Consider the following 25,636-nt stretch of genomic DNA (forward strand, 5'->3'; position numbering starts at 1 on the left):
CAGTCGTTTCAATTAGAGTTAACATTCTTCTTCTTCTTTTTTTTAAAGATTTTTATTTATTTGAGAGAGAGAGAGAGACACAAACACACGGTACAAATGGGGGGGAGGGGCAAAGGGAGAAGGAGAAGCAGACTCCCTGCTGAACAGGGAGCCCGATGTGGGGTACCATCCCCATAACCTGAGCAGATGCATAACCAGCTGAGCCACCCAGATACCCCTAGAGTTAACATTCTTAATGAAATACTGCTTTTCAGTCCATGAATATAGAAATTGGTTATTATTTGGAGTCACTTTGCACAAAATGGCCAGTGGACATGATGATTTGTGGGTATGAATGTTTAAGTAAAACTAGCACAGCACTGGTGTTAACACTGAATTGCAGGGATTCTCAGGGCTTTCCTGAAGTTCCTCAGGAGCTCAGTTTGTTTAGTAACACCCTAACCTCCTTTTATTAGTTAATGTTGAGATAGAATTACATTTGAAAATTTGGTTTTACTATTCTAAAAAGAGTTTGGAAACCGCAATGATAGAGCATTGTGTTAACATTTGTTCAGGGAAGTGAAACCACAGTAAGGGACTTGAGAAGTTCCACTGTTAGAATGTTTTCTATTTCTTCCGGGTTTATTTAATACTTGGGACACATATTTAATTTTTGAAAGAAAGGTATTTGATAGCAAATATAATGATTATATTTAGGAGCTAACCCAAAAAATTCTTTTTTATTGTTTTCAAGTTTTTATTTGAATTCTAATTAGTTTACATATAGTGTAATACTGGTCTCAGGAGTAGAATTTAGTGATTCATCACTTACATATAATACCCGGTGTTCATTGCAACAAGTGCCCTCCTTCATGCCCATCACCCAGTTAGTCCATCCCCCACCCTCCTCTCCTCTAGCAGCCCTCAGTTTGTTCTCCATAGTTGAGCGTCTCTTATGTTTTGCCTCCCTCTGTTCTTTATTTTTCTTCTTTCCCCTGTGTTCATCTGTTTTGTTTCTTAAGTTCTACATATGAGTGAAGTCATATGGTATTTGTCTTTCTCTGACTGACTTATTTCACTTAGCATAATATACCCTATTCCATCCATGTCATTGTGAATGGCAAGATTTCATTTTTTTTTGTGGCTAAGTAATATTCCATCTTCTTTATCTATTCATCTGTTGATGGGCACTTGGGCTCTCTCCAGTTTGGCTGTTGTTGATAATACTGCTATTAATAAACATCAGGGTGCATATGCCCCTTAGAATCAGTATTTTTGTATCCTTTGGGTAAATACCTAGTAGTGCAATTGCTGGGTCATAGGGTAGTTCTATTTGTAACTTTTTGAGGAACCTTCATACTGTTTACCACAGTGGCTGCACCAGCTTGCATTCCCACTAACAGTGTAAGAGGGTTCCCCTTTTTCCACATCCTCTCCAGTATCTGTTGTTTCAGTGTTGTTAATTTTGGCCATGTTCACAGCAGTGAGGTAGTATCTCATCGTGGTTTTGATTTTATGTCCCTGATGATGGACAGTGTTGAGCATCTTTTCATGTGTTTGTTAGTCATTTGTATGTCTTCTTTGGAAAAATGTCTATTCATGTCTTCTGCCCACTTCTTAACTGGATTATTCGTTTTTGGGGGTTAAACCAAAAAATTCTAATCAAGGCTGAAAAGGGCAAGGATTTTTTTTTTTTTTTTTTTTTTTTACAAATAAGTATTTTAATGATGAACTTAGGACAAGTTTTCCAAACATCATATTTTCATTGGAGTATAGTTCTAAAAGTAATGATCATGAGTTATTAGCTAAATAGGAATCAGATGTAGTTATGTTCCAAATATGCCAAGAGGCTCCAACCTGTCATCCTTAGACTTGTTTTTTCAAGGCCTAATAGACAAGGTTTTATCTTGAGGACCTCTGTACTTGAGTTCAGTTGCTAAATCCAGGGATAAAGGACCAACTGGGAAAACTTAGGACAAGATGATTAAACCTTCTTCAGAGGAGAGGATAGGGTGTGATGGGTTGCTCATGTCCCTTTTATGTCCAACCTGATATGGAGAGCTCTTCTGCTATTCCTGAAACTGGACCCATTTCTGTCCTGTGCCATTCTCTTGGCCATCTTTGATGTTGATCATTAGCCATCAATACCTATGAGCTTTGATTTTGTTTATTTTTATACTTTACTTTATTGTCTAAATTTTTAAAAGATCAGGTTGGAAGCATTAAAATATCCTTTTTAAAATATTGATTGATTGATTGGAGAGAGAGAGGGAGAGAGAGAATGCACACACATGGTTAGGGGAGGGGCAGAGAGACAAGGAGAGAGAAACCCAAGTAGACTCCATGCTAAGCTCAAAGCCAGATGTGGCCTATCTCATAACCCTGAGATCATGACCTGAGCCGAAACCAAGAGTTGTAGGCTTAACCAAGTGCACCACCCAAGCACCCTGACATATCTTGTCTGTAATATTATCCAGTACATGGTGTTTATATTCTAAAACAGAAATAGGTAGAAATTTAGTACTTTTAATCTTACTTTTTGATTGTTCTTATAAAGATTTTATTCATTTTATTTATTTGAGAGAGAGAGAAAGAGAGTGAGAGTACAAATAGGGGGAGGAGCAGAGGGAGAGGGACAAGTAGACTTCAGAGGGAGCACAGAGCCCAACTTGGGGCTCAATCTCATGACCCTGAGATTACGACCTGAGCCAAAATCAAGAATTAGATGCTTAACCAACTAAGCCACCCAGGTGTGCCCCTTGAATCTTACCTATTTTTTTAAAACTTTATATTGGAAGTATAATATATATAATGATAAACATTTTACTAGTATAAGGCTCAATGGGTTATCATAAATGAAACACATCCGGTTCAAGAAACAGAACATGACCAGCACCCAATAGCTCCTCCTGTGCTCCCTTCCCGTCACTGACCTTACCAAGGGTACTCAATATCTTAACTCCTCTGGTTAGTTTCACCTGTTTTTTTTTTTTTGTATTGTATGTAACTGGATACAAAAAATATAGACAGTCCCTGTCTTAGGATGATTTAACCTAAGATTTTTCAGTTTTACAACAGTGCACAAGCAATACGCATTCAGTAGAAACCATACTTTAAGTTGTGAACTTTGATCTTTTTGCTGGCTGGAAATATGCAATACAATTTTCTCATGATGCTGGGCAGGAGCAGCTGTAGCTCCCAATCAGCCACACGATGATGAGGGTAAATGACAGATGCACAACTATTCTGGTTTTCATTTTCAGCACAGTATTCAATAAATTACATGAGATAGTTAACACTATATTATGAAGTAGGCTTTGTGTTAGGGAACTTTGTCCTACTGTAGGCTAATGTAAGTATTCTGAGCATGTTTAAAGTAGGTAAGGTTAAACTATGATGTTAAGTAGATTAGGTGTGCTAAATGCATTTTTGATTTATGGTATTTTAAATGTATAAATCAAGGAAGATCTATGCCTACTTTTAGTATCTCGCTTCTTTCAATCGATACTATGTTTGCAAGAGTCACCCTTATTGTTGCACGTGGTTGTATATCATTCATTTTTATTGCATAGTATTACACTGTATGAAAAGATCATAACTTATTTATACCTTCTTCTACACTTATTTATAATTTCTTCTTCTAGTAACATTGCTCCTATGACCAGATGTAAAAATCTAACTTCAATTGCTTTGTCTGAATCTCTGAGGCCAAACAGTGCCCTCTGGAGGAAGAGGCTACCCTTTCCCACACTTTTAATTTCTTTAGTGTCAGAAAGCCATTCTGGTCCACTTTAATAGCCCAGATCTGCACTGTTAATCCAGTATAGCTCCTAACCAGAGTTGTTTTTTTCTAAGCCCAATTTGGGGCTTGAACTCACAACCCTGAGATCAAGACCTGAGCTGAGACCAAGAGTCAGACACCCAACCGAGTGAGCCACCCAAGTGTGCTAGGGCAAGGAAGTTTTACTACTGGATTTAAAAAAAATTATGTATGTCTTAGTTCATTCAATTCAATAAACATTTATTGCTCTCTGTTATGTTCCCATACAAGGTACTACATATGTAAATTAAGGCTTAGGGCTGCCCCAAAGGAGTTCAAGGTTTGGTGTATTTTAATCATAAACTCATTATCTTTCTAGTTCAGGTATGAGTTATATTTTTCTTTTGAAAAGAACCAACCAAATAACTGATTTGAAAGGAGATATGTTCATTATACTCATGGTATCTATTGATATGAAGTGTGATGTTCTGTTGGTTTCTTCATGTCTCTTTCCTCCTTGTTCATATCTTTTCACAGCTTCCTATTCCCTCTTCCTTTACTAGTTCCTCCTCCTCCCCACACAAAATTTAAAAAGAAAGTAGTACATAAAACTTTAAAATTTGGGTAGAGCTAATTGGCTTACCTAAAAATGTTTGGAACATTTCTTTTTAGAGAGGCAGAAGTGGCCTAGAGCATTCATTAAGAGTGTGGACTCTGAACTGGACTGCTTGGGTTTGAATCTTGGCTCTGCTACTTTCTATTCATTTCATCTTGGGAAAAATCACTTAATCTTTTTTTAAAATTTTAAATTTTATTTATTTATTTTATTTATTTTTTTTATTTATGATAGTCACAGAGAGAGAGAGAGAGAGGCAGAGACACAGGCAGAGGGAGAAGCAGGCTCCATGCACCGGGAGCCCGATGTGGGATTTGATCCTGGGTCTCCAGGATCGCGCCCTGGGCCAAAGGCAGGCGCTAAACTGCTGCGCCACCCAGGGATCCCTTTTTTAAAATTTTAAATATTTATTTATATATTTATTCATGTGAGAGAGACACACACACACACACACACACACACAAAGACATAGGCAGAGGGAGAAGCAGGCTCCCTATGGGGAGCTTGATGCAGGACTTGATCCCAGGACTCCAGGATCATGACCTGAACCAAAGGGAGACACTCAACTGCTGAGTCACCCAGGTGCCCCCCAAATCACTTACTCTTTTGCTTCAGTTTGGTCATCTGGAAAGTGAGAATGATAGTAATAGCATTCACTTCATAGGGTTGTCATGAAGATTAAATGAATAGGAGTTTTGGATAGACAACAAACACTCAGTCTATTGCAGTAGGTATGTAAAGCTCTTAGAGTGTTTCCTGGCACACAGTAAATGCTATATAGCTGTATCTATATGTGTATCTTATTTTTCTTACCAATTTACTTTGCCATTTTTGTTTTCAGAATGTTCAACCTGATAAAGAAATCGTTGTGGACACGATAATGTTCCTATGGCAGAAATGCAAATTAGGAATTCAGAGGGTCAATCTGTCCAGAAATGACTATGCAAAATTCACCCAGAAAATCAGTACTAATAAAGTATTCCTTTTTTGTTTCCTTTCACTTGTTTTTTAAATTGTTGCTAATTTAAGTTGTGATGCATATTTCCAATCTAAATTTTCCCTATTTATCCACCTGCTTAACTACCATTCTTTAAATGTGGGGCTAAAAAATAAATAAATAAATGTGGGACTGACTGAGCCTTTCTTTTAAGCATATTTTCTGCACTTCTGCAATTTGGTTTTGTGGAGTAGGAAGGTATTTCAGATTTTTAAGGGGAGTAGGAAGGTATTTCAGATTCTTAGTATTTTGAAGGTTACATGAACTTGGGTAAGTTAAGAAGGTTATTAATAGAAAATATAAATAGAAAAGGGTTTTTTTCCCCTGCACTAATATATTTAGACTATTTCAGAGAGCTCTTACATGGAAAGGAAAAAGTTGAGCAGGTGAATACTAAAACCCAGAAACTTAGGAGGAAACATTTTAACAGTAACATATTGGATGTGTTGTAAATAGGGTACATGGGCTTGGTTTTACCATGTACTCTGAAAAAGTAATGAAATGAAAAAGTAATGCTGTTTCCTCATTTTAGTTCCCAAAGTCTGATGGCTAATTTTATGTGCTAAGCTTTGGGGATATAGACATGAAAGATAGCTTCCAAGACACCTAGTATGAGGCCTGAAACACCTGCTTCTCCTTCACTATTTTGGAGGACTTTGATACTGATCCTAACAACTGCTTTGTGAAGGCAGAATGAGAACTTTGAGGATACTGATAATCTTTACTGATACTTTAAAAAAATTTATAATTTTAAAAAATGATAAATTTTCCATTATGGCTATCGATATGCAGATTATAAGCTTAGGTGAATCTTCTTTATGAGTTTATATAAATAAACTGATTAGGATTGATTGGGATCCTAATCAAATAAATTGATTAGGATCATTGATCTTTATAATTAAGATGTACTAATAAGGGAGTATATACCTAACATTCCCATATGTTTAGAAGATGATGACTTCATGGAAGTCCTAAGTTAAAAAAATATGACTCTACAATGTAATGTACTTTTAATTGATTTTGCTGTATGTTTTCTCTTTTTAGTGGGTTTATCTTCTGTGGCAGATAAATGAAGTAATTCACTGCTATAAAATGGAAGACATTGACATTGTGATGGTGGCAGAGGTTACGTTGAGATTAAGTGAAATATTGGAGTTATTAGGAAACCCACGAAAGAAATTTAAAAAATCTCTAGGTAATGGAATGAGTGAAAAAGTATGAAGTTATTAATATACATAAACACATATGAATGTATAAGTATGAATTGGCATAAGGAATAACTAGTGTTAATGGAAACCAGGCATTTCAGTACTGTGCTTCCTTGATGGTTTATAACCAAAGATAGAAATAATATAGATTTAACCGGGGGGATGTTAAAAAGAGGTTATATGCTCTATGGTTCCGTCGCATATAAGTGACTTTTGCCTTCCCCTTATTCATGCATTCTCCTTCTCCATTCCTTGTTACTACTTTCACCTCTCTTCTGCTTTCCCATTCTTCCTTTTTTATTGTTCTCTCCTCCCTTTTATCTCCTTTCCTCCTCTGCCACTTCCCAGCAGAACATGCTGCATGAAGGAGGGGACTATGTTTTGCTTGCCATTGTATTTTTGGTAGCCACCACACTGCCCCACACAGACCAGGAACTTGAATAATGTCTGTTGAACGAATCTGTGTTCTACGTTTTATCTCCTTTTTAATCCTCTCCTCTCTTGGGATTCCCTCCTTTTAAAATTTGTTGTCTTCATTTATTTTGTTTTCCTTTTCTTTTTCCCCTTTCCTCTTACCTTCCTCGTTTTTGTTCTCATTTCCCACCCACTCCATCCTTTCCCTGCTCCAGCCCCTTTCTGCCAGCATTCTTCTTCCAGAAGTTTCCTTCTCTCACAGGGCAGCCTTATGCTCTGACCACCTTCTTTCTTCAGTGTGTCGTTAACCCCAGAACTGTCTGTTTTATAAGGTACGTCATATGTAGGGAGTGAGGTCAGAGTGTGGTTAGTAGGTGTTTACTTCCCTACTTCACCCCTCTTATAGAGCGTGTATGACATTTGAGGGCCTCTGTAGTAAAGTCATTATTGCTATAACTGTTTTCCCGGAGATGTGCTGATCTGGATCTGCTGTCCAGGGTTGCTGAGTGTGGCTTTAGCAGGTCGAATTTTAGAGCCACGGTTCTCAAATTTTGATTGGCATCAGTATCACTTGGGAACTTGTTAAAAATACAAAGGCCCAGATTCTATCCTACTTCATCTAGCCTGAGACTTTCTAGTCTTTATTACTTTATCTGGTGATTTTTTTTAAAAAAAGATTTTATTTATCCATGAGAGACAGAGAGAAAGAGAGACAGGCAGAGGGAGAAGCAGGCTCCATGCAGGGAACCTGATGCGGGACTCAATCCCAGGACTCCAGGATCATGCCCTAGGCAGAAAGCAGACACTAAACCGCTGACCCACCCAGGGATCCCCAATATCTGGTGATCTCAGTGTACATCAAAGTTTGAGAACTACTGGTTAAAGATGTCTGACTATCTAATACATTCAATGGTCTGTAGTCCTATTTTTTTAAATGTCCTCTCCTTAAACACTTTTTCCTTTTTTTAAAGTTTCATTATGCAGAATTTCAAATATAGAAATAAGTTACCATGTTCCTATTATCCAGAACATTTTGCTAATCTTATTTAATTTCTTTTTGTAACACAGTTTTTCCCTCTGGAGTGTTTTAAAGCAGACATCATGTCATTTCACCATCAAATACCCCAATATGTGTGTGTGTGTGTGTGTGTGTGTGTGTGTGTATGTGTGTTGGTTTGTCTATGTAACAGATAAAGATTTTGTTTTGTTTTACAAAATTATAATGCCATTTTTATTATACTTTACAAAATTAGAGGAAAATTCCTGTGTCCCTGATTGTATTAAAAATATCTTAGATTAGGGACACCTGGGTGGCTCAGTGGTTGAGCATCTATCTGCCTTTGGCTTAAGGTAAGATCCCGGACTCCCAGGATCGAGTCCCACATTGGGTTTCCTGCATGGATCCTGCTTCTTCCTCTGCCTATGTCTCTGCCCCCCCCCCCCCCTCTCTCTCTCTCTCTCTGTGTCTCTCATGAATAAATAAATAAAATAAAAAAAATATCTTAGGTTGGTTTGTTCCAATCAGGATCCAAACAAGCCCATATATTTTACTTTCTTACATTTTTCTTGAGTCTCTCTTTCTAGTCTATAACAGTTCCTTTCCTCCTCCTCTTTTCAAGCCATTTATTTTTTGAAGACACTGGTTCATCACCTTTTAGGGTTCCTCACATTCTGCATCTGGCTGTTTGTGTCTTTGTGGTGTTAACTTGTTTCTCTACCTGGCAGTTAGATCTAGAATCTTGCTTAGATTCAAGTGATATCTTATCAAAAAGATTTTTTGCCAATATCTTATACATTTGGCAAGAATACTTCATAGGCGGTGCTGTTCAGTCCCTGCTGTGTTGAATCAGAAGGCATATAATGCCTAATTATCCCACACGCTGTGTTATAAAGACTTACCAGTGAGGTTAGCTATTGTTAGCCTGACCTTTCTCCTAGGTTGTTTTCCCTAGATATAGATTCTGAGACAAGTTGTTGAGTGAAGTAGTTTATTTAGGATATTATCCAGAGAAGCAGGGTTGTGGTGTGGTGGAGTGAGACAGAAAAGGAAAGGAAGGCAATACAAGGTATAGTAAGTTAAGGAGAAGGCCACTGTTGTAGGTTTAGGGCTTATTCCCATGAGAGACCTGGAGAACCTGCCCCAGAGAGCTGGGAGATTGAGATATTTATACAACTTTTATCTGTCATTCATTGAAGGCTACCAGAGGAGTGAGAGTGAGAAGCCAAAATGGGCTTCTAACTTCTGTTGTTCCTTCTGCACTTATTGTATTGAATTCTTAAGTGAAGAACTTACTTCATCAACTATTACTCTGATTATTTTTGATTGTGTGGTAGACATTATATTTGCTGAATATTTTATAGAGATAATTTGAAGCATTAGATAAGGTTAATGTTCTTCCAGAGAAGATTTATGCTTGCTTTTACTAGGTGCATGAAGATACTACAACTCCAGGATCCCATTAGTCCAGTTTGAGAGATGAAGATAATTTGAAGCTGAGATGCTCTCTTGTTGACTTATTTTCCATTTACCCTGACTCCAAGGATACAGCCCCTTCTGGCTTCTCACCCTGGTGGCCCTGGATACTAACCTCTGTTGCTTTAGTTCTCTCAGAAGCATCACTCAGCTTCTCAGCTTTCTTCTCCAGAATTGATGAGAGAGTCCTCAGTTGGGAAGGTAGCTCTAATGCCCTTCTATATTATTCCCTGGGCACTCTTCCCAAGATCAAGATGATACTCTTTTCTCAAGATCCTGGCTCTATATTTATATTTTCATGATCTTCTTTGCTTACAGGTGAAGAAAAAAATTTTTTTCCAGCTTTTCTAGTGGGCTCTAGTTAGGAGAATTTTTCCAGGTTACCTGTTGTTGAAAGCAAAAGGCCCAATGATTACTTTTTTTTTTTTAAAGTCTATTTCTTATTCAATTTTATTGTTTTTTTTTTTTTTTTTTACTTATTTCTTTTGGGAGACTATTGTTTTGTTGTATTTTACACTGTTTAATTATAAATGAACTAAATGCAATTTACTGATTCTTTGCTAAAATATTTCATTTTTAAAATACTAATCAATATTGGAACATGATCCATTTATAAATAGAAAAAGCTACATTTATGTAGTGAGGAGTTGTCCCCATTTAGGTATATAAATTCTTAGAACTTTCCAACATTGTTATTATCATCATCTTATTAGCACATAAAGCACAAAGTACAAGTCGTTCTTGTGTATTAATCATGCCAGTATGATTCAAAATGTTTATTGGACTGTTTATTAAGTAATGCATTATTTAGTTTAAATTATTTATTTATTTGAGAGAGAGAGAGAGAATGAGAGAGAGAAAGCAAGAGTGGGCAGAGGGAGTGGGAAAAACGACTCCCCACTGAGCAGGGAGCCCAACGTGGAGCTCAGTCCCAGGACCCTGAGATCATGACCTGAGCTGAAACGACACTTAACCAAATGAGGCACCCAGGTGCCCCTTTAGTTTAAATTATTGAATACATTTTCAAATAGGAAACTAGCATTACCATATATTTATAATTTATATTCCTTTAACTCAAACCAGCCTTCTCTGATATTTGTCCAAATTCATAAAGCTTTTACATTGTTTTATGAATGCTTTTCAATAGACATTACAGACTAGAAAGACCAGTCTCTTTACCATAATATTACCTTGTTAATAATATTTTTAATTGTTTTACTGTAAGATCTTAAATTAACTTATATAAAACCAAAATTAACTTACATAAAGACATATAAAATTAGCATATAAAAACAAAATGTAATTATATGGAAGAAATAGTTTAGTGTTTTGTCAACTTCTAAGTGTTGAATCATTTCTAAAATCATGAGTCATTAAAAGGGCAACCAATTTAGCATAACATTTTTTAAGATTGTGATTCACTGCTATGTTTACATTTTTTCCTTCCTTCCTCTGGTCCTTCCTTCTTTGCCTGTTTCTTCTTTCCTACCCTCTCCTCCTCTTCCTGCTTACCCTTTTTTCCTCCTTTCTTCTTCTCTTCCCTCCTTTTCTCTTCTGTTCCTTTCATTTCTTCCTTCTTTCTTTTCCTTTTTTCCCCGCCACAGAGATATCTTTCAGGAAAGGAACTAGTGAATTCCTTGGAGTTTTGAAAGGGAGCGTGGACGTTCTTCCCATATTAAAGGTATTGCAAAAATATTTTAGAAAATACGGTTAAAAACATGAATTTAGATTTTCAAATGATATTAAGTTTATAAATGTGTAATGGTTAATTATAGAAATAATTTTGAATATTTAATATTTGAGAATTTATAGTTTCTATTTACATTGAAAACTAGGGGGCATTTTCTACCTTTTGCTTTCACTGTAGAAAAAAATCCCAATCAGCTTTAAAAATAACCTAGTAAATTATCTTAAAAGAATTACTGTTGGAGTTTTGAATGTGTTATGGTTCATAGACTCATAAAGCAGAGATGTCCTGCTCAGCATATTCCTCTGACAGAGTCAATAAGTTATTACCTGTTGAAAGTACACTTAGAATAGTCCCTGGCACATGGCAAGTTCTTAGTAATTGTTACCTTAAGAGAATTTTTTTTTAAAGAATTTATTTATTCATGAGAGATACAGAGAGAAGCAGAGATTAGACAGAGGGAAAAGCAGGCTCCCCACAGGGAGCCTGATGTGGGACTTGACCCGGACCGGAATCATGCCCTGAGCAAAGGCAAGATGCTCAACCACTGAACCACCTAAGTGTCCTGGCCGTTCCTCTTCTTGATTATGTTTTTCATAAAATATTTGAATTATTTCTGTCCATCGAGGATTGTGTTGTTCTGTAGATCTGAATGGGAGTCTTGGGAACCACGTCATATATGTTATAAACATTCTTTTATTTATAAACAAGAACTAGAATAGCATTTTGCCAAGTCTGTCCTATGTGTTGCTAATACTATGCCTCAGAAAAGGATGCCAGAGTCAGGTAACTTTGGGTGACTCTGGATTAAGCGCAATACGTTCTTTACTGTAAGTCTTCTAAGAGGCATTCATTTGCTTATGAGCGTTGTGGTTTTCCAAGAAGAGATGGAATACTATATATTCATTATTTGAAAATAAAATCCATTTTACCCCTTATGGAATAACTACTTAAGACACTAGTGCTTGTGGACTACTGTTGAAAAATACGTTTCTATAGAGGAAGCCAGTGATCTCTATTTTTGTTTGCCTGATTAATTAAAAAACTATAATTTTAAATTACAAAAGTTGTATTAACATTAGAGGATATTTAGAGATATAAAAAGGGGAGAAAATATGCAATTTCACTATATGGATTGAAATATTTTTTATATTCTCTTCTAGTCTTTTTAATATTTTTTAGCATAGCAACATTTTGATGTTTTTTTCTATCATCATTTCGCTTGGCACTTTTCCTGTTGCAAAATGTTAATACTCATAATTGCTGTATTTTCTCTGAAAAATCAATTTGAAATATAAGACATAAAATTATAAAGAATGTTATAAGGTAGGCCCAATTCCTGTTATGAAACAATACCTTGTTAGTACAGTTGAAACTCTTCCACTAACCCCTTTGATCATATCACCTTTCCTCCTGCATAGCAGCAACTGGTATTCTAAATATAATGATGATAAATTCCAGGCATACTTTTATTACATATGTGTGTATTCTAGGAAGTAAGGAGTATTGCTTTTAAATATTTATATAAATATGTGTGTGTGTGAGATAGTGTGTGTATTCTTCTGCAGCTTGCTTTTTATCCCAGTATTGTGTTTGTGAGATTTACTCCAGTTGATTTGTATAGTCATCTTGATGATTTTTGCTGCTGTATCCAAATTGCTCATGGTTGCATGCAGTAAGTAGATTTGAACTTAGGTGTGTTGCTGTCAACATCCATGTGTTTAGTCACTATGGTACATTGCTTTTTGATTAAAAAAAAAAAAGTGTCTTCGGGATACTGGTATAAAAGATATTTTTTAATGCATAAAATATACAATCTTATAACTGGGTACCAATCAAATATCATGAATATAGTGGAGGACTGGTGGATCATTCTGAATTTACTTTCCTCTAATTATAGGTTTTAAGGGATGCAATTTTGAGTTCTTTATGTAATATTGTGTCTTAAGAGAGCTAGAGTTGAGAAATCTTAAATTGGGAACAGTAAATTTAAATTCACAAGAGATTGAGGAGGCTTATTTATAATAGCTGCCAGTGCTTTTTCCAGGGATCTTATAATGCTTGCTAAATATACAGCTTCCTATTTTCCGCTTTAGGCATATTGGATTATAATTTCCAATTGTGGAGTCTTAAAAGTTTATAATTCCAGGTATTTTCTGCTTAAAATCCCCCAGGTAGATTCTTAAGGAAACTAGAATTTCAGAATCACTGGCTGAGTGGGCCAGTACTTATTCTCTGAGGCTTCATAGGGCAGGAATAAAAACAGTAGTAGAAGTTACAAAGTGCTGGATTTTGGCTTCAGGTGGAAAATTTCTGGCAGTTAGAGCCACTAAATAAAATGTGTTTCATAGAAGGTGGCAGTTTTCCCAAATGAAGAAGCTGAAGACCCTTTATGAACTATTGCTACTCTTATTTAAATTAGAAAAATGTACCCTTTCCTTGATATGATTTATTACTATCTTCTGGGAAATTGCCAAAATGAACATACAAGTTTGTGATGACAACAGCATGAATGGCACCCCCTAAAATTGTGCAATAGGCAACCTGCCCAGCTGTACTGTGGCATATGGTAGACGTAATACAAGTGGTTCATTGGTATGACCTAAGGGCACAATGCTTGGTGTTGGAAGACCCAGAGTGGAATCTAATATTGACTATGTGATCTTGAACAGATTATTTCATCTGTTTGAAAATAAATGTCCTCATCTGTAAAATAACAGTAGAACCTATTCTACCGATATTATTTAAGTTATATCATTTAAATGAGGTATTAGTAATGTTACAGAAACCAGTACCTGGCACGTGGTAGCTACTCAGTTTTTCTCTTATGTTTTATGTAGAGCACTGAATCTTAGGGTCTCAGATCCATCTGGAGTGAAGTGGAGAGAAGGAGTGAGAATTTATTGTAAGGAGGATCCAAAATCTGTATGCTCACCTATCAGAAATTGTAGGCAGGATGAATTATGTACCTTGCATATATACATACAGCTCTTTAAAAAATGAGGTGTTTATTGTGATTACATTCAGAATTTATTTAAAAGTTTACTAAATGCATAGCATCTATTTCTTTCAATAAATGTATTATAAAATTAAAATAATTAATAGGTATCTGCTTCATAGGATAATGGCATTTAAAAAATTTATTATGTTTAGCCCAGTATCTAGAAGATAGTTTAATTAGATGTTAGTTATGATAATGACAGAGATAACAAAGATGATAGTGATGGTAGTGATGTTGATGATAGAATATAGGTATATGTGGGGGGAATGCTTGAAATTTTTTGGTGTTAAAAGGGCATCTTTAGAGACTTCTGTTTCTGGCAAAACAGCAAATCGGGTAAGGTGAAAACCCTCTTGCTACAAAGCACCTAGAAATTTTGGACAGAATTGAACAAATATCCTCAAACACATTGTGAAGCTCACAAGAAAGTAAGATAAATTCTAGGGGCCAAAATAAAAGGGGAACTGGAAACTAGAATGGTCATTTTATGAGTAGATGCTGCAGTTGGTTGATAGGCTTGGTTACCAAAAAGCTCAGGTTAACAGCCATCTAGTGACAAGATATGAGGCTTGGGCACATGAAAGATGGGGGTTTGGAACTGAGACTCACACATTAAAATGATAACTTCCAAAAGACCATATTCTAGAAAAGGGAGACCTGAAAAAAAAAAAAAAAACATTTGCCTATTTGTATGGGGAGGTTTCTCAACATGGGTAGTGAGAGGTGGGTGGGTGGGAAGAAAGTCTTTCTTCCTAACGATTTATAACCTTGGGCCAGCCTTCACATAGGTCTGTTATTTGACTTTATATTACTTGAGTTGCATGAGACCTTTCCAATGTCTGTGATTCTTGAATGGAGATATACATCTATATACTTTGGAATGGATGTGTGTAATCAAATCGTATATATTCCAGGAACACAAGGATGATTTAACATTAGAAAATCTAATGCAATACACCACATTAGCAGGTGAAAGGAAGAAATATGACTGCCTCACTAGATAAAAAGATGCAACAACAGCATTTGACAAAAATCAACACCTATCTTAAAAAAAAAAAAAAAACCCAAAACACAACTTGTAAGTCAGGAATAGAGGAGAATTTCTATATCCCATAAAGGGTATCATTCAGAGACCTGTAATGAATGTTATAGTAAAAGATTAAAAGCAGTCCTTTTATACTGAAGTAACAACATAGAGTATCTATTCTATTTAATATGTCCTAGAGGTCTTAGACAGTCAGCTGCGAAAGAAAAGAGAAAAAAAGGCATAAGGACTGCAAAGCAAATACCAACCTTGACTTGATCCCTAGACTAGTACAATGCATTGTATATATTTGTAGTAATAGGAATCTAAATACTTATCTGAAGAGTGGATAAATAGATTGTGACATATTCCTCAGCATAGCACCATTTCATTGTGGCTGTGAGGATGAGCGAATTAGTGTGGGCTTGAACTAGAGTCAGCTTGGCATCACTGCCATTCCCTTCTTTAGCCACCTTTGTGTCACAGGGGAAAAGCTGGAACTGCATTTCCTAGCATCTCATTTCCATGTGGTTCTACCTTAGTCTTCCGATGAGGCACATTTGCATGAATTTATAATGAAGGGAAGACAGTTCTTATTTGGCAGTGGCAGATGGAAGAAGTTAATTGACCAGCCCTGCTGAGCAAGCTCTTGCAATTCGCTTGATCTGGTGTAGCAGTCACTTGTGGTGGTTGTCAGCCACCTCCTTGATTCTTAGATTCACAGAGGCTTCTGCATGCAGCAGACTTGTCACTGGCAGCTTTCTTGGCCTTTGCTCCCCCTGGCTTTCCAACAGTGACAGACACCTCTAATTCTGTGTATCAAATCCCTTTCTGCTTAAGAGTATCTAGAGTTGTTCTGTGTTGTTAACCAAACTCTGACACATTGAGTTGCATATACCAGCATGAAAAAGTTTCAACAACATATGTTTGAATGTATAAAGTGGATTGCAAAATTTTCTGACAGAATTAAAAAATATGCAGGCAGTACTGCATATTGTTAATGGATACACACATTGTAAAAGTTTAAAAACACACAAAAGAATGGTAAAAACCAAAGCACAGTGGCTTTTTTTAGGAGCAGAGAAAAGGATTGTCATTGTGGGCAGTCTATAGAGGATTTCAGTTATCTCCATGTTTGTGCTTGCTTTATTTCCTAAAAATTTTCTCGAGAAATATGGGAAATTTGGAAGTTTGAACAAAGCTGATGCCTTTTATATTATTTTATATTTGTTTCTCTGTGAGAATAATTAGAATGAAAATGTATTTCGTGAAATACAATGAAAATCATGATATATGCAATGAAAATCATGATATATGCCATTGGATTTGATGGCCTCTACATCTAAATTTCCAGCTCTGAGATTTAAAAAACAAACTTTCAAAATGAAATGTGTGAAAACGACACATTTTGTGAGTTATATTTTAAAAATTTACCTATACATTTGGTACACTCAGAATTTTGAAAACCATGAAAGGAAGATATATACATGTTTATAAAAAGTTTAACTTATAATCGGAAAAATGAAATGTATTTATTATTTCACTTTTATCAATAGTACTCCACATTTAATCAAAGACATACATTTAGTAAAAAATATAACATTGTTGATATTGGATAGACTCTTTAAATTTGTCACTTGGTTTGAATTGTTATAAAAGAAGTTTGGAATTGTTGTATATGATTTTCTCTTAAGTGTTACATTTCTGTTTTGTTTATAAAATTACTTTAGAAGAAACCTGTGGAACAGTTATTTTTGGCCTATGAACTTCTTGACAAAGCAATTGATGGAATAAATTTGAATTGCATGTTAAGTACTTTGCCAGATGGATCATCAGTGATTGACCATTGCTATACCAAGGTAAATGGGAAACTCTTACATGAGATTTAAGTGTTACTTAGCTAGAAAGAGGGCTGGTTTCACACATAGGTGCGTAAAGCATGATTTGTGGTGACCTTGCTCTCATAGACCAGAAATCTCTTCCTCTCTTGCCAGAAGAAATCAAGAAGAGTGAGGAGTCTCTCAATTCGTTATTAAAGAGGCCACTGTATTGAAAAGCAGGTTTATTAGCATGTGAATCAGATTGCAAAGAGTTGAGAGTGAACAGAATTTAGTGGCTTAGTGTAAAATGATAACTTGAGTGATAATTAGGATAGAGCTATTTTTAGTATGTTTTGATAACTGTATTTTGTTTTTATTTTTACTTCAATTCTACCAAAGTACACCCAGGATATAGATGGAGACATTTGCAAACCAGTCACACCAAATACTTTCATGATGGATTTGCATCTTGAACTGATTCAAGCCCAGCACCATATAGCTGTTGTGCTTCTTGACCAATTGCAAGGTAGTAGTCCTCAAAACATATAATTTGTTCTGCATCAATTTTAAGATGAGTTCAAGAATAGAATCAATTTAATTTGTAAATTATGTTCTTGTTGACTTAGTATTTTCCAGATAAATTTCATTCTTTTCTTTTCCCGGATTACTATCAATAGATACCTTTCATTATTGCTTTATAACTCACATAGCAAATCCCTTGGTACACATCCAAAAAATTAAATTGATTTTGTTTGAGGTGTAGTAAATTATCAATATTTTGTTAATTCAATCTATATATAATTATTGAGTGCCTACTAAGATCTCGGAATCATATTGTGTTTGGTATAAATAAGATACAGCCTCTAATTTTGAGCTTCTAGATAACTAAGCCAATTGTAACAGTTGAGCTTAATAAATGTTAACAGAAGTAGACTCAGACTATTTGGGCACACAGAAGAGGAGTATCTTTAATGAACAAGAGTCAGGGATGGCTTCCTGGGAGAAGTGATAGTTGACTAGAAGGCTAGTAAATATCTTTATGAAGAAGATCGAAAAGGAAACAGTTATTTGGATAGAGAAAACAGCCTTTAGCAAGCTGGAAAGCAAATGATTGGATGGTGCAATTTAGGAACTGCTGGAATTCTCTTATGGCCAAAATGAAGAGCACACTTGAGAGGATGACACAGATAAGCCTAGTGATATAGATCAAAGTTAAATTTTGAATGGCTAAGGGATTTATATTTATCCTGGAAGCAACTGAAGAACTTAGACATCTTTAAGAGTAATGTCAGAGCACACATGATTTGGATCTAAATTATCTTGGCCTCATTATTAAACAGGTCAAAACATTTTTTAAAAAGATGTCAATAGTAATACTAGTGTACATACAGATAATACATTTACTTGAGTTTCAAAATAAAATTTAACATTATTATGTATAAAAACTGAAGTTAAATTTTGATAAAGCCAAGTTATGTTTGGCATGATTATATAGCCAGTATTTAACAACTACTTCATTATAAATTACTCATTATAGAATAGAACGAAGTGTTCCATTCTAATATGACCTCTGATTTCTGTCTAAAGCATTCTAATTTGAAGGGATACATGCTCCCCAATGTTTATAACAGGAGCATTATCAACAGTAGCCAAATTATGGAAAGAGCCCAAATGTCCATCAAATGACGAGTGGATAAAGAATATATATATATACTTACACACACACAGAATGGAATATTACTCAGCCATAAAAAGAATGAAATCTTGCCATTTGCAATGATTTGGATGGAATTAGAGTGTATTATGCTAAATGAAATAAGTCAGAGAAAGACAAACACCATATGATTTCATTCACTTGTGGAATTCAAGGAACAAAACAAACAATCAGGGGAAAAAAGAGGGAGGCAAACCAAGAAACTGATGACTCTAATTTGTAAATTAGACTTTTGTTTGTATCCTTTGACTGACATATCTTTATCCCCTTCCACTTCCTCTCTAGCCCCTGATCACCATCCCCCTACTCTTTGTTTCTGTGACTTCAGCTTTCTTAGATTCCACATTTAAGTGATGTCATACAGTATTTGTCTTATTTCACTTAGCATCATGTCCTCAATGAGTCTCTAAAGAGTCTTTAGAGAACTCTTTAGAGAACAAACTGATGATTAGAGAAGAAACTGATGATTTAGAGAACAAACTGATGCATATATTTAGAGAACAAACTGATGATTATCAGGGGGAGGTGGATAGGAATAGGTTAAATAGATGATGGGAATTAAGGAGTGCACTTGGGATGAGTACCCGGTGTTGTATGTAAGTGTTGAATCACTAAATTGTATACCTGAATCTAATAGTACATTGTATGTTAACCATCTGGAATTCAAATAAAAACCTAAGAAAAATAAAGCATTTAGATGTCACATCATATATACAACTAAATAGGTTTAATCAAATGGTAGTTAATTAATTTTTGAGTGCAAACCCCCCCCCCCCGAGGTTATTGAGATATAATTGACAAATAACATTGTGTAAGTTTAAGGTGTACAGATGTGTTGATTTGTTACACTAATATATTACAAAATGATTACCAGCAGGGCATTAGTTAGCACTTCTATCATATCACATAATTGCCAATTCTGTTTTGTGGTAAGAAGATTTAAGATTTACTTATTTAGCCACTTTCAAGTATTATGATCTATAATCACCATACTGTACATGAGATCCCTAGAACTTATTCATCTTATAACTGAAAGTTTGTATCCTTTGACTGACATATCTTCATCCCCTTCCACTTCCTCTCTAGCCCCTGATCACCACCCCCCTACTCTTTGTTTCTGTGACTTCAGCTTTATTAGATTCCACATTTAAGTGATGTCATACAGTATTTGTCTTATTTCACTTAGCAGCATCATGTCCTCAAGATCCATCCATGTTATTGCAAATTGCAGGATTTCCTTCTTTCTGAATAATAATGGCTGAATAATATTCATGAAATAATATTCCACGATATCTATCTATCATCTATCTATCTATCTATCTATCTATCTATCTATCTATCTCTCTCTCTCTCTCTCTCTCTCTATCTATCTATCTATCTATCTCACATCTTCTTTATCCAATCATCAGTTGACAGACATTTGAGTTGTTTCCATATCTTGGCCATTGTGAATAATATTGCAGTGAACATGGGAGTGCAGGTATCTCTTTGAGATCTTATTTTTATTTCCTTTGGAGATACACCCAGAAGGGGATTGCTGGATTGTATAGTAGTTCTATTTTTGATTTTTTTAAAGAAATTAAATGGTTTCAGTCCTTATGATTAATTTTTAATCTGTTTCATGTTAATTTTTATGAGTAGTATAAAACAAGTTCAATTTCATTCTGCATATGGATATCCTTTTTTTTGTAACATCATTTATTAAAGAGACTGTCTCTTCCCCATTAAGTATTTTTCATTGTCTAATATTAATTGGAAATATATGCATGAATTTGTTTCTGGGCTCTTGATTCTGTTCTGTTAGTCTATGTGTCTATTTTTATTCCAGTACCATACTGTTTTAATTACTATAGCTTTGTAGTATAGTGTAAAATCAGGAAGTTTGATGTCTCTACTTTGGCTTTTCTTTCTCAGGTGCTTTTTTTTTGTCCATGAATGGATGCTGAATTTTTGTTACAGATTGTGTGTGGGGGGAAGGGATGTCTTATGCTGCCATTATGCTGACATCACCTCTCTGTCCTGTTCTTCTTTTATCTAGAATAATAACTCACTTTTTTTCTTTTATGACACATTTTTGAGGTTGTGTTTCTAGAACATTCTACAATCTGAATTTTCCTAGTAGTTTCTTCATGATTACATAGGTGATGTTGTTAGATACCGTTGTATCACATTAGGCTGCACATATTGTTTATTTGTCCTATCATTGATGAGGCAGACAGTTTTTATTTTGTTAAGGTGGTGTCTACCAGATTTCTCCACGGTAAGGGCATCTTTCCCTCTGCATAATGACAAAATAATTGGTATTGTCAGGTGATGCTTTGAGATGGAATAAATGTCCTATTCCCCAACAGATTTTCACCCAATGGTTTTAACTTCTGTTGGTGATCCTTGCAGAATTAGTTGTTACAATGGTTGTGCACAGTGATTTTCTAATTGAACTATTCCTTCTAAATATACTTGCTGCCCTTCTTTGTAAAGAAGAGCTGTCCACTTTGGCTCTTCTAATTTGTGGTGTTATACTATGGACTGAGTTTTGTTTTTATTAAATCATTTATAATCAGTTACTATCATTGTTCTTCTCATGTTCAAAGTCACACATTTTACCATGGGAAGTCTCAAACTGGATTGTGTGTTTTTTGATATGTCCCCATTATTCTTTGAGCAGGTTTTTGTTTTGTTTGCTGTATAACTAAATGTTCTAGACTTACCACACACACACACACACACACACACACACACACACTGCAAGTTCTTTCTGATATCACCAATTCCAAGTCCAACACTTTGAAAATCCAAAGTTCCACATTTCATTTTTGTATTTACTCTCTCTCATGTTGAGCACACTGGTTCCCAATAGTATAGATGTAATAACATTTGCTTTATCCTATCATATTAACAAAGTATTTTCAGAATTATTCAAACAATAGCAACATTAACAATGAAACTACTAAGTAAGTTTAGGATTTCTTTGCAGTTCACATTATATCTTTAGAATATGCCACACATTAGAGAACTGTGTTCAAATTCACTTGAATTAATTTTATTTTTTGTATGGTTATATTCCCAGTTGATATATACTTAGAACTTGTTTGTATTTGCATTCTGTTTATATAGAATTTCCTTTATTTCCCATTCTTTTATCCTTTTATAGTTTTCATCGGTTTATACCTTATTTTTAATATTTATACTATTTCAAAGACTGTTTCTCAAAAGACCTCCTGGATATAGAGGGAAGCAACTAAAAATGAAAACATCTCTGTGTCATCATATATAGTTTTTCAATAGGGCTTCTTAGAATAATAACCTTGAATATTTTTTTATTTAAAATTATTTGAATTAGAAATGTATTTCCAAATGTGAATGGCATTTATGTGTCAGATTTTCCTTAAGAAAACTATAATTCTCACTTAATGACTGTATTATCTTCTGTAATGAAGTGGGGTCTCTTTACTTACAGAATTACTATGCTAGTTCATTCTCTAATTGTCATCCATAAGTATTTGAAGACCAAGTGATCCTCTGAGTTTTTATCAGAGACCATTTAACAATACTGATTGTAGATATGAGCTCAGATTTAAATAGAATTAGTTATTATTCCTTTGCTGTATCTCTGGGTCTTCTTGATGTTTTTGTCTGCTTGTTGAACTATCACCCTAATACAGATTTTCATTTTTTCCTCCTTTCTTCACTCTTGCATGCTGTTGCATGCAAGAAATCCTAAACTTACTTAGTAGTTTCAGACTAATGTTGCCTAAATACCACTTGTTATTCTTTTTTTCTCCTTTATTTTTGAGAGAAGTGGAGGAGGGGTAGAGGGAGAGGGAGCGAATCCTTAGCATGCTCCATGCACAGTGCAGAACCTGACATGGGGCTCCACTCATGAGATCATGACTTGAGCTGAACTCAAGAGTCAGATGCTCAACCAACTGAGCCACCCAGGTGCCCCTTTTGTCATTCTTATTCAAGAACTTTACAATGGTTGCATGTTGATGGCAGTGGCATTAGATATGACTTATCTATGTTGGGCATCCTTATCTCTCACGATTATAATCATGAGAGCTATCGTTTAATTAGCAATTATAATACCCCAGGTACTGAGACATGATGCATTATTTTCTGCTTTGTGTTGCTGTCGCCATATAGATAAATTCCCTTATCTTTCACCATTAAAGAAGCCTTATATCCTTTAATGGTGTCTAGTGGCATCTTTTTATCAGTCAATGGCGTTAGCACAAATAATTCAACCTCAATAAAAGGGGTTTGTTGTAAGGTTACTCTAAGTACCTTCACATACCTCCAAGGACAGAATAATATTGCCAAGTCTCTTGGGGACTATACCCAGAAAATCAAGAATTAGTGTAACATTGTCCATCTTCCTGGGGCAGCATACTTTTACTCTCTTCTCCATCATCCTCTCTTTCCTGGGCCATTATGGTGGTTGTCCCAGCTATATACCAGGATCTCTCACTGTCCATAGTCAACTGGCAATAATTTATGTGTTAGTTGAAATTCTTTTTTTTTTTTTTTTTTTTAAATTCTTGAAAGAGGAGAGTGGAGGTCTTCAGGGAATGCTCTGAGTTCTTGTGGGGCCCATAGATGAAGCAGTTCTTAAAAGTTTATGAAAAGGGAAAGTGAACAAAAGCAGATTGGATCCTATTTGTAAGCTTTCAAGATGATTTTATTTAAGATGAGATAGAAAATCAAATGTTTTTATAATTTAAATATTTTTGATGTACTTAGGCATACTGTGGCAAATAAAAGAGAATTTGTCAATAAAACTGCATTATAGTAGATTTCTTTGAATTTTTATCTATTAATGAAAAAAAAGATGGCATATGAGAAGAAGCAGTAATTTTACAAATAGTTACCCTTTAATGTTTAGAAAATATTTCCTTTCTTGAATGTGAATCTAATTGTAATGGCAATCTCCTCCTTCAGTTTTGCAGACTCCAACTGATAGCAAACCTATGTCTATCAAAGGTCCAGAAAAGCTAAAACAACCTACAAGCAATGACTGTTTTACAGGTAATTAAAATTGGGATAAACTGTTTTTCCAAAAACTTTTTTTTTTCCAAAAACTTTTAAAGATAGTTTTTAATGTTTCCCTTTTGGTAAAATGTTTGTTTTCTATTTCAGAATTGAGTGTAATGAGTAAAATAAAGAAGAATAAGTTATCCAAAGCAATTTACTTGATGCAGAAAGCTCTTCTAATATTTGAGAAAGATGCAACCTCTACATTTTCACACAACTTTTTGGTGGTAACAACATGCCATTCTTTTTTTTTTTTTTTGTCCTGATATACAACCTTTGTTAAATGAATGATTTAGTTCACTTTGCTAAAAGTAATGTGTTGTTTCTTAACATTAGATTATGAACTTTCAGGTTCCCTATATTCAGTTCTCTCTTGGGGAAGTAGAACAGTTCTGAACAGGGGAACCAATCTATATTGCCAGTCCTGAACTCTCCTGAAATGAGAGATACTTTCTCTGTGTTCTCTCTCTGTAGAGGCAACTAACATTGGAAGCCAAATAAAATCAGAAGGATTAAAAATGAGAGAAACTACAGAGTTTAAGTGACACTATGCTAGCATAATGGATTTCTTACTAAGGAATTAAATTACTACAAGTCCATTGGTCAGATGCCTTCTTTCAGTTGGATATTGCTAATTTATATCTTACTCTGGCCTAGAAATTGTTCTGTCTTCTTGCCAATTCATTGTGTGTTGATTTTAGAGTTTAAATTCTTGAAGGCAGTCACATTTCAAGCTAGTGGATTTTAAAAATGTCCCTGTGTATTACCCACAAAAATATGATGTATTTGCTGAGTAAATGGCGCATGGTGAAGTAGAGAATAATGCTGCAAATAGTTTAGTTGATAAGAGAAAGAAAAAAGTGGATCAAAGCGAGAGGATACAGAGATTAAGAAGAATTTAAGAGAAAAAGTTTAGCATATTTATATAATGAGTATGAAGAGCCAGAAGAAAAGAGAGAAATTGAAAATATGAGAAGGGTTAATAATAGAGCAGAGTCCTATTAGAAGAGGGAAGGAGATGAGTTTGAAAACACAGATGAAGTGATTCGTCTTCAGTGGAGGGTAGGCTGCAGGGCAGACTCCTTATCCTCTGCTACAAAAGGGAAGGAGGAACAGACAGATGTGGATTTGATTAAGTCTACTGGTGTGGAGGCAGGAGTTGAGTTGATGTCAATCATCTGATAAAGTAGGAGGCAAGGCTATGGTGGCAGCAATGGGGAATGAGAGTGGATAGTCAGACTGAGATAGGAGAAGACGATTAGAGAGTGGTGAGGAATGGACAAGGAGCGGATGAGGGAGTTGACTCCCAAGGTAAAGTACTGGTCAGCAGAGAGTTCTAGCTGAAGTTGGAGACCATGAGTTTATATTGGGCCCCATCTGCACAGTTGTATGGCACTACCCTGGGGTACTATTTTTAGTAGCTGTGACAGCAGAGATTTGTACAGGGCTGGCCTTTTACACATGAAAGTAGGGGTTAAAAAAGTTCATGATAAAAATGGGTGCAGATTGAGTAGGGAGGGAAGTGATGCCTTCAAGGTGTTTATTTATTTAAATTTTTTTGTATATTTTTTATTGGAGTTCAATTTGCCAACATATGTAACATATGTTGTAGTGTAACACCCAGTGTTCATCCCGTCCAGTGCCCCCCTCGGTGCCCGTCACCCAGTCACCCCTGCCCACCTCCCCTTCCACTAACCCTTGTTCGTTTCCCAGAGTCAGGAGTCTCTCATGTTCTGTTACCCTCTCTGATATTTCCCACTCATTTTCTCTCCTTTCCCCTATAATCCCTTTCACTATTTTTTATATTCCCTGTTTGAGTGAAACCATATAATGATTGTCCTTCCCCCATTGACTTACTTCACTCAGCATAAAACCCTCCAGTTCTATCCACGTTGAAGCAAATGGTGGGTAT

General features: G+C 35.4%; 1 protein-coding gene across 13 annotated transcripts in view; it reads left to right on the forward strand.

The window, feature by feature from the left end:
* CFAP54 (cilia and flagella associated protein 54) overlaps positions 1 to 25,636 on the forward strand; it is a 297,940-nt gene that overhangs the window by 39,028 nt on the left and 233,276 nt on the right. For 10 of the 13 annotated variants that reach the window (XR_012005901.1, XR_012005898.1, XR_012005899.1 and 7 more), the window contains 7 exons: positions 5,197 to 5,331; positions 6,397 to 6,547; positions 11,052 to 11,128; positions 16,890 to 17,018; positions 17,379 to 17,508; positions 23,632 to 23,718; positions 23,830 to 23,951. Coding sequence is in view for 9 of the 13 variants with exons in the window: in XM_072773183.1 (XP_072629284.1) it covers positions 5,197 to 5,331; positions 6,397 to 6,547; positions 11,052 to 11,128; positions 16,890 to 17,018; positions 17,379 to 17,508; positions 23,632 to 23,718; positions 23,830 to 23,951 (831 nt within the window). In the remaining 4 variants the exon portion in view is untranslated. The remainder of the gene's footprint in view (positions 1 to 5,196; positions 5,332 to 6,396; positions 6,548 to 11,051; positions 11,129 to 16,889; positions 17,019 to 17,378; positions 17,509 to 23,631; positions 23,719 to 23,829; positions 23,952 to 25,636) is intronic. The other 3 variants (XM_072773182.1, XM_072773178.1, XM_072773179.1) reach the window with 2 other exon arrangements.

Source organism: Canis lupus, chromosome 13 (genome assembly GCF_048164855.1).
Source record: "Canis lupus baileyi chromosome 13, mCanLup2.hap1, whole genome shotgun sequence".
NCBI classification, from domain to species: Eukaryota; Metazoa; Chordata; class Mammalia; order Carnivora; family Canidae; genus Canis; species Canis lupus.